The sequence below is a fragment of the Lolium rigidum genome, chromosome 7, assembly GCF_022539505.1.
Source record: "Lolium rigidum isolate FL_2022 chromosome 7, APGP_CSIRO_Lrig_0.1, whole genome shotgun sequence".
In the NCBI taxonomy this organism is placed as follows: Eukaryota; Viridiplantae; Streptophyta; class Magnoliopsida; order Poales; family Poaceae; genus Lolium; species Lolium rigidum.
The window spans coordinates 121,611,707-121,621,095 of NC_061514.1; the positions used below are offsets into that span (position 1 = coordinate 121,611,707).

Genomic DNA, 9,389 nt, shown 5'->3' on the forward strand with positions numbered 1-9,389 from the left:
ATAAGTAAAACTCTCTTGACTAGCATAATGACATCTAGATTACAAGCATAATCATATGAATCTCAATCATGTAAAGCAGCTCATGAGATTATTGTATTGAAGCACATAGGAGAGAGATGAACCACATAGCTACCGGTACAGCCCCGAGCCTCGATGGAGAACTACTCCCTCCTCATGGGAGCAGACGGCGGTGATGAAGATGGCGGTGGAGATGGCGGCGATGTCGATGGAGAAGCCTTCCGGGGCACTTCCCTGCTCCGGCGGGGTGCCGGAACAGAGACTCCTGTCCCCCAGATCTTGGCTTCGCGATGGCGGCGGCTCTGGAAGGTTTTCCGTATCGTGGTTTTTCGCATCAGGGTTTTCTCGACGGAGGCTTTAAATAGGCGGAAGGGCAGCCTCGGAGGGGCTCTGGGGGCCCACACCATAGGGCGGCGCGGCCCCCTCCGGCCGCGGCGGGGTGTGGTGTGGGGCCCCCGGGGCTTCCTCCGGCGGCTCTCGGGTGTTCTGGAAGGCTCGGGAAAAATAGGGACCTGGGTCTTGATTTCGTCCAATTCCGAGAATATTTCGTTACTAGGATTTCGAAACCAAAAACAGCGAGAAAACAACGAATCGGCACTTCGGCATCTTGTTAATAGGTTAGTTCCAGAAAATGCACGAATATGACATAAAGTTTGCATAAAACATGTAGGTATCATCAATAATATGGCATAAAACATAAGAAATTATCGATACGTCGGAGACGTATCACACACCAGGGCGGCGCGGCCCAGGCCCTGGCCGCGCCGGCCTGTGGTGTGGGCCCCTCGTGCCGCCTCTTTACCTGCCCTTCCGCCTACAAATAGCCTCTGTCGCGAAACCCCCAGTACCGAGAGCCACGATACGGAAAACCTTCCAGAGACGCCGCCGCCGCCAATCTCATCTCGGGGGATTCTGGAGATCTCCACCGGCACCCTGCCGGAGAGGGGATTCATCTCCCGGAGGACTCTTCACCGCCATGGTCGCCTCCGGAGTGATGAGTGAGTAGTTCACCCCTGAACTATGGGTCCATAGCAGTAGCTAGATGGTTGTCTTCTCCTCATTGTGCTTCATTGTAGGATCTTGTGAGCTGCCTAACATGATCAAGATTATCTATCTGTAATGCTATATGTTGTGTTTGTCGGGATCTGATGGATAGAGAATACTATGTTATGTTAATTATCAAGTTATTACCTATGTGTTTGTACCTATGTGTTGTTTAAGATCTTGCATGCTCTCCGTTATTAATAGAGGCTCTGACCAAGTTTTCGCTATTAACTCCAAGAGGGAGTATTTATGCTCGATAGTGGGTTCATGTCTCCGTGAATGCGGGGAGTGACAGAAACCCCTAAGGTTATGGATGTGCTGTTGCCACTAGGGATAAAACATTGATGCTATGTCCGAGGATGTAGTTATTGATTACATTACGCGCAATACTTAATGCAATTGTCTCGTTGTTAGCAACTTAATACTCGGAGGGGTTCGGACGATAACCTCGAAGGTGGACTTTTTAGGCATAGATGCATGCTCGGATGGCGGTCTATGTACTTTGTCGTAATGCCCAATTAAATCTCACTATATTTATCATGACATGTATGTGCATTGTTATGCCCTCTCTATTTGTCAATTGCCCGACTGTAATTTGTTCACCCAACATGCTTTTATCTTATGGGAGAGACACCTCTAGTGAACTGTGGACCCCGGTCCACTCTTTTATACTGAAATACAAATCTGCTGCAATACTTGTTCTTTACTGTTTTCTTGCAAACAATCATCTTCCACACAATACGGTTAACCCTTTGTTACAGACAAGCCGGTGAGATTGACAACCTCACCGTTTCGTTGGGGCAAAGTAATTTGGTTGTGTTGTGCGAGTTCCACGTTGGCGCCGGAATCTCCGGTGTTGCGCCGCACTACATCCCGCCGCCATCAACCTTCAACGTGCTTCTTGACTCCTACTGGTTCGATTAAACCTTGGTTTCTTACTGAGGGAAACTTGCCGCTGTGCGCATCACACCTTCCTCTTGGGGTTCCCAACGGACGTGTCAGCTACACGCATCAAGGAGCAGGACGACGAGGAAGCTGCGAAGGCCGTGTAGATGAGTACGAGCGGCGGCAGCGACTCATCGCCACTAGGGACGACCCCGGCGACTGCCCAGGGTTGCACGCGGCGTGCATGGCGTCGTACATGGCGTCGTTGAACGACAAGGACGCCTGGAGGGCGACCTCGACGCGGCGATCGCCATGTCCAGCCGGGATGCCGTTCGTTCACCTCACTAACGATGGTGAAACTGGGCCCAGCGGCGCGGTGAAGGACGAGCCCGTCGAGCGCGATAAGCAGGACGTTATCGTCGACGACATGTACAATTTCCACCAGTACTACGACCCCTCTGGCCACCGCAAGTACTACTAAATTAGGGTTTCGGTTTAAATTTTATCTATTTCGTTCAAATCCATATAATATATAGCAAGTTTGAATGAATTCGTCTGTTTTCAACTAAATTTTTAAAATCTTAAATTTTGTTTAGGGATGCGGCTGGTCAGCGACGTCCTCCAAACACGATACGAAAAAAAAGCGTCACCAAACACTACTGTAAGTAGCATATCACTACAGCTTGCATCAGTTGGGTCGGGTGGGGTGGCCGTGATTGTCGCAAAATGCGCATAAATTAGATCACACTTCACACGTTGTGATTTTGAGGAGGAAAAAGAGTTCTCCACAAGTTTGACTTTTAAGAGATTTCATACTTCTAATCCATATTTCTAGTTCCGAATTAACATCGACAAAGGACTGTTCATATGTACTTCCCCAAAAATCGTCTTAGAGGACGTGACGCGAGTACAGTCTGCCTAAAAAGGCCTCGCCGTCTCAGACTCTCAGTGGCAGTAGCAGGCAAAGTCCAAAGAAGACACGGGAATCCCCGGCGATGGCGGCGCCGATGCCAGGAGGGGAGGGAGAGGGGCAGGGCCGGCCGGTGGTGCTGGTGACGGGGTGCTCGGAGGGGGGAATCGGGAACGCGATGGCGCGGGCGTTCGCGGCGGCGGGGTGCGCGGTCGTGGCCACGGCGCGGTCGCGCGCGTCCATGCGCGGGCTCGAGGGGGACCCGCGGTACCTGCTGCTGGAGCTCGACGTGGGCTCCGACGAGAGCGCGCGCCGCGCCGTTGGGGACGCCCTGCGCGAGTTCGGCTGCGTCGACGTGCTCGTCAACAACGCTGGGGTTCACCTCGTCGCGCCGCTCGCCGAGGTGCCCATGGACTCCTTCCAACAGGTGTTCGACACCAATGTCTATGGTAGGCTACCAAATTATTGCCTTATTTTTGCGCGATTGTTGTCTTTGCTGTTTGCTCCGCCGCGCCTGGTGATTGCGATGTTCACTATGGGAGACAAGATTCTAGATCCTAGATTCCGATTAAGACCCAAACAGAATTATAAAAGCTTTAATGATTCTTGGATCTACCTAAAGGAAGGGAACATACAAAATCGGAAATAATGTGAATTTTCTTTCGTGGACGAGCTTCTAAATTAGGCAGAATACTTCAGGTAGTGGACTGCAAGTAGTCAGTACTCAGTAGTGTGCTCTCAGTATCTACCTTAGTAGACATAGGTAATCGAGATTTAGCGAATCCAATAACGAATTGGTTCAACTAAAAGCATCCTTGTGCATTAGAATGACGACCACATTACAACATCATCCATTATATGATGCCTACAGCTTGATTTACAATGTGAAGAGAACATGATTTAACAATAGCAGGATATGCTACATCCTCTACCACTGATGAAGTGATCAGGCCAATGATCTCTTGAAGAACATCTCTTCTCCAGTAGTAAAAGTCCTGCTAAAGAAAATGACCAAACTCCCTACCTGGTGGGCATCCTGCTTTCTTTGCGGAGGCTGACGGCTGCATCCTTCCAGCCCTTGGTGGACCGCTTGGCTGACAAACTCCCTACCTGGCGGGCATCCATGATGCCTAGGGCAGGGCGTCTAGCACTGCGCTGCTCGCAGCTATCCCTTTGCACCAGCTGATGGTGCTAGGCCTCGACAAGAAAACGCTGAAGCAGGTTAACAAGATCCTGCGCGGGTTTCTCTGAGCCGTCGGGGCTGATGCCAATGGAGGCCACTGTCACGTGAACTGGTCTAGGGTGTACCGGCCGCTGTGGTTGAGGGGCCTTGGGATTCCCGACTTAGCGCACACTGCGATCAGTCTGAGGGTGCGTTGGATCTCGAGGATGCGTACCGACCCCATGCGACCATGGCGCAGGCTCGATATGCAGTTCTCGAAGGTGGAGCTAGATGCCTTTGCGGCCTCCATCTCTATGGTGGTCGGCAATGGGGAATCAGCCCTCTTCTGGGAAGACAGATGGCTGGATGGCAGGTCCATCAAGGAGATGGTGCCGGAGATCTGCGCGCTGGTGTCTAATCGCCGCAGGAAGGCGTGTACGGTCCGCGAAGCGCTTGTGGATCGCGCTTGGGTCCCTGACATTGCAGGCGCACCCAGTGCTCTTGCACTTTGGCAGTACGTGCAGCTATGGGGAAGACTCAGAGACATACAGCTGTCGACAAACCAAGATAGGTTGCTTTGGCGTTGGACGGCGGATGGCCAATACTCCTCTACATCCTGCTATGACACCCTCTTCCAGGGGCCATCACCTCAGGATCTTGGAGGCTGAATTGGAAATTCTGGGCGCCGCCAAGGGTGAAGTTCTTCATCTGGTTGGCCTGCCTCAACAGGTGTTGGACGGGTGAGAGGATGGCGCGGCGGGGCCTGCCACACGCGCCTAGATGCCCGCTCTTTGACCAATCGATGGATACCATGTCACACCTGTTCACCGGATGTTCGTTCTCCAGGACGATTTGGTTTGAGGTCCTCTCGTGGATCCGGTCCACCTCTGGTCCTCCCACAGTCGAGGGCGACTTCGCGGAGTGGTGGTCGCTGGTGGTGCGGACCGCCCCTCGCCAGCTGCGCAAAGGCACTTCGTCGATAATCATGCTTACGGCATGGTGGATTTGGAAACACCGGAACGCGGCGGTCTTCGACAACGCGTGCCCCTCAGTGACGTCCCTGTTCAACGACATTGCTGCCGATGCGAGGTTATGGGCGGACACGGGAGCCCGGGGTGTTCGCCAGCTCCTCCCCTAGATTAGGTTTCTTTCTTGGGTCGAATTGTATGGCGGGGTGTGGTCCTTCCGGGGACTTGTACATATAACCTTCTTTCTATCAATGCATTGAAACGCAAGGCTTTTGCGTTTCCGCGAAAAAAGACCAAAATAGGATAAGAGGAGTGCCATTGATTTTCCTGGAAACCGTCCAAGCGATGGTGGTGCCCGTAGGGAGGAGGAGGCGACTGAGAATTTGGAATTTAGAAACTATCCCATTGGATCACGCAAATGTTATGTCTCATTAGGCCTATGATAACACAATTTGCATAAGTAATTAGGAACACAAATCAGTATGGTCAACAGGTAGCTTCACCTTTACCACCGTCTCTCATCTGAAAGCTTCAGCTTTACAACAGGTGATGTCAAGTAAATGTAACCAACTAAGAACTCCCACCACCCCGTAATATAAGATGCTATCACAACCAATTACAACCTATATCGGTTGTAATAACTTCTTATATTATGGGACAGGGGAGTACTTCATAACCTCATCCTATGTTTGCTATTGAAGGATTGAGCTGTTGGTCTTGTACTGCCTCTGCCCCCACGCTGTTGCTTGGATTGGCTAGTTCATGCCTGTAATGTCTTTTTTAGCATTAAAACAATCTTTTTTTTTCAAAAACTGTAAACTGTGAGCTTTCTAGATTATTGTGTAGTCCCCATTTGCGCGGCACTAAATGACTTCAGCTATCTTTTCACCTGCAGGAGCAATGAGGATGATTCAAGCTGTTATTCCTCACATGATGGAAAGACGCAAAGGCACGATTGTGAATGTTGGAAGCATTACTGCCTTGGCTCCCGGACCGTGGGCTGGCGCATATTCCGCATCAAAAGCTGCTCTTCATGCATTGAGCGATACACTAAGGTTTGTGCATTCAAGGATTAATAATTTATGGGTGCTACTCTGTATGCATGCTTATAGATTTTTCTCTTCGAATGATCAATACTATATTAAATTTTGGAGTCATAATTTAAATTGGGTAAAATAAAGAACACTAACAGCTAATAGTATCCATACCTTTCTTCTATAGTATTTGACATGTTTTGATACCTTTACTCAGTAATAACAATAACAACTAGTGTTAGTATCACAAGCAACATTTTAACACTATTCAGAGTTTCTTTTGTACTTTCTCATGTCATATTCTTGTAGGGTTAGCACTTGTCAACTTGTTACTGTTCATTTTGTACCATCTGAATCAGCATTTATTCATATCTGCTGTCATAACTTGGTATATATTGCACTGTTGCAGGGTGGAATTAAGAAATTTTGGCATAAATGTCATGATTGTTGCCCCAGGAGGCACTAAGTCAAATATAGGAAGTAACTCTGCATACAAGTATGATCAAATAAACGACTGGAAGTACTACAAAGCGTACGATAAGTCACTTCGAGCCAGGACCGATATATCCCAGGGCGCCGGGTGTGTTCTGGCAGAAGACCTTGCAAAGAGAGTTGTAAAAATGGTTCTTAAGAAGAACCCTCCAGCCTGGTTCGCTTATGGCCAGTTCACTGCTGTTTTGACAATCTTGTACTATGTCCCACTGTGGTTCAGAGATTACTTCTACAAGCTGGTCATGAAAGTATAAACAACCTTGGAAGATAGTAGTCGCGTGAACGAAGGGAATTGCCGCTGAGATCCCAATTTCATTCATGCTACTACTACTAGTCTGCCAGACTATCGCTACATATATTTTACTATATATGGGTACATATACTGGGAAATTCAAAACGAAACTCGGGTCCAGATGATCCCTTTATCTAGACCATTCAGTTTCCTTGGGATATGGGCCTCACAGAGTATAGTGTGCAGTATTCCAGCACGTATGTCTATTATTAAACAGTAACCTGACCCACACATTGACCACATTAATGCCCATCTAGCCGTTGTCCCATACTCGGTCCAAGCGGAGAACCGAACTGGACCGTGCTGGACTAACCACATTGTCTCAGTGAACTCATGATTCTGAGTCACTCGGTCCGGATGACACACGCACGCTGGCTTTCCCTGCAGCGCATGACACCAGCAATTGTACATCGTGATTTATATTCCATCCGTCCCGCCGTCCTCTGCTCGGCTCACCACTGCGCCGCCGGCAGGCCTCGCTGCTCCACGCACTGGCCTCGCTCGCCGCCAGCCTGCTCTTTGCTCCACGCGAGCGCTCCTGGCCTGCTCGCGGGGCCGCGCTCGAGCTCAACGTGCTGCCGGTCCTCCTCTGCTCCACTGCTCCGTTCGCTCGTTGGCTGCGACGCTGCTCCGCTGAGCAGCTCCTCCTCGACAGCGCGCCACCGCGGGGCCTCTGCTTCTCCTCGACCTGGTCATCTCGTGTGTCGCCTTTGTCCTAGAACAAGTGCCCGTCGTCCTCTCTAATCAAGTGCTCACCGTCCTCTCTGATCAAGTGCTCGACGCCCTTCGTGATCAAGTGGTGAAATCGAGCTGTAGCTGTTGACTGAATGTTATCTGATCAAGTGCTCGCATTCCTCCCTGATCAAGTAAGGTGAAATTGAGCTGTACCTGTTGCCTGAAGAAGAAGGTACAGTACTACAGTTTAGACTTCAGTTATAAAAAAATTCTTTGCCCTAGTAGTAATTCAGTATTGGATATTGGAAATATGGAGTACTGTACTTCTTTCATGTAGTAATTCAGTAATTCTATGACTCTACTGTACATTCTATGATGCTACTGTACATTCAGTAGTAAACATTCTTTGCCTCAGTAGTAGTTCTACATATAAATATGTAGTAATTCAGTAATTCTATGATGCTACTGTACATTTCACTGGTGTGATGAAGCATTACTCTTAACATAGAACTTCACAACAATATGGTTTTAGTCAATATTAGACAAACGACGTTGCCCAGATCATGCAACCCCATTACTGTTAAATAATACTTGCCTACTCGTCACCCCAAGTTATATAAAGCACCCAGAACCACAGAAGATATGCACATAATTTCCATTCTAGAACTACCAGAAATATCAGTTTTGGCAGTTGATGTATCGCTGTCTCGCTGAGACAAAAATATCACTAAGCAAAAGCTAAATCCTGACATACACTCCAGAAGTCATGCACAACTGTATCTTTTTATATCAACAATCACAGAAATTCAGATCGACATTTTCTATCACTAAGCAAGGTAGGACAAATCACAAAAATAGTGAGACGCAAAGGCGTTTTGGACTGCCAAACTGGGTGAATACATACTCCACAGACAGGAATCCAGGACGACATTTTCTATCAGCAAACAAGCTACACTTTTTTTATGCAGTCATCAAATTCAAGTGAGAGGTACCATTTCCAGCAGCTAGCTGTCTTCTCATTTCACAACCAACCCATGAGATTTGAGCTGCACGGTACAGTCAGGACATTCGGGCAATTACCTCTTCGTCCACCCAGCAGACTGGGGATTGTCGATACCGGTTGACTGCGCGGAATCAGGGCCATCAGCGCCTCCCATCACGCGGCCGACATCTCCGACACTAGCTCCGTCTGCGAGATCCCCAATCACCGATGCACCGGCCGCCGCGGGGCCAGCGTAGCTGCTGGCAGAGTCGTCCCCATGCAAGCTCAAGACGGCTACCTCCGCTGGGCATGCATCACAGATTGGTAGACTGCGGGTCAAAATTCGCCCCCTGGTTAGACTCAGATAAGTATGCACCCTACCACTGAAACAAAATTGGGGAAAAACCTGCAAACCTGCTCACCGGATCCAGAGGGAAATCCATCGCTATCTTTTTCCCCCGTTCGAATATAGATTCGAAGGTGGGCTTGTTGGTTCTCCGGCTGACAACGAGAGCGATACGGATGGGGGAGCGATGCGCGCGCCGCCACAAATAAAAGGAGGCGACGGCGACGCTGAGGTGCCCTAGGGGGAGGGTGCCTGCCCGAGGCTGGTCAGTCACTTTCTACGAGGCTGCCCGAGGGGAGGGTGGACGCCGATGCAGAGCCAACCCCGCCGCCCGGTCGGCGCTCGCGTTAGAATCGACCGGCCGCCGCTCGCGAAGAAGAAACATCCACTTTAACCCCCCACCGGTTACCTGGACCATGGTCCTTCACGGTTTGATCGCCATGTACCACTGGTCCATTACAAACTGCACATCAACGCCCGTCTCCGTACTCTCTGCGCCACTTCATTTAATGCCCCAAGTATTTCCTCAGTACACGCATTTCTTCCGCACCGTATTTGCACACGAGGGCCACCTATCACGA

At 49.7% G+C, this 9,389-nt stretch overlaps 2 protein-coding genes across 6 annotated transcripts; one reads left to right on the forward strand and one right to left on the reverse strand.

Moving 5' to 3' along the window:
* Positions 1-3,020: 3,020 nt before the first annotated feature.
* On the forward strand, positions 3,021-6,837 carry LOC124679163 (short-chain dehydrogenase cctT-like). Its single transcript, XM_047214970.1, has 3 exons — positions 3,021-3,306; positions 5,883-6,042; positions 6,431-6,837. The coding sequence occupies exons 1-3, from the start codon at positions 3,036-3,038 to the stop codon at positions 6,765-6,767; spliced, it is 768 nt and encodes a 255-aa protein (XP_047070926.1). The 5' UTR covers positions 3,021-3,035; the 3' UTR covers positions 6,768-6,837.
* Positions 6,838-7,395: 558 nt separating this feature from the next.
* LOC124679164 lies at positions 7,396-9,162 on the reverse strand. 5 transcript variants are annotated; one of them, XR_006994842.1, is made up of 3 exons: positions 8,885-9,162; positions 8,561-8,791; positions 7,396-7,700 (listed from the first exon to the last, which is right to left on the reverse strand). XR_006994842.1 is itself a non-coding variant. In XM_047214971.1 (3 exons), exons 1-3 carry the CDS (start codon positions 8,903-8,905, stop codon positions 7,598-7,600), a joined length of 363 nt encoding a protein of 120 aa, XP_047070927.1. In that variant the 5' UTR covers positions 8,906-9,162; the 3' UTR covers positions 7,396-7,597. The 5 variants fall into 5 exon arrangements, 2 of the variants coding, with proteins under 2 accessions (XP_047070927.1, XP_047070928.1); XR_006994844.1 differs by having other exon boundaries at positions 8,561-8,765; positions 8,877-9,162; XR_006994843.1 differs by having other exon boundaries at positions 8,869-9,162.
* Between the last annotated feature and the right edge of the window lie 227 nt (positions 9,163-9,389).

Coding starts and splice junctions, on each gene's coding strand:
- LOC124679163 (XM_047214970.1), top strand. CDS start 3,036: ATGGCGCGGGCGTTCGCGGCGGCGGGGTGCGCGGTCGTGGCCACGGCG. Junction 3,307..5,882: donor GTTCGACACCAATGTCTATG/GTAGGCTACCAA, acceptor TTTCACCTGCAG/GAGCAATGAGGATGATTCAA. Junction 6,043..6,430: donor GCATTGAGCGATACACTAAG/GTTTGTGCATTC, acceptor GCACTGTTGCAG/GGTGGAATTAAGAAATTTTG.
- LOC124679164 (XM_047214971.1), bottom strand. CDS start 8,905: ATGGATTTCCCTCTGGATCCGGTGAGCAG. Junction 8,792..8,876: donor CCTCTGGATCCGGTGAGCAG/GTTTGCAGGTTT, acceptor TTTGACCCGCAG/TCTACCAATCTGTGATGCAT. Junction 7,701..8,560: donor TCTGCTGGGTGGACGAAGAG/GTAATTGCCCGA, acceptor CTTCTTCTTCAG/GCAACAGGTACAGCTCAATT.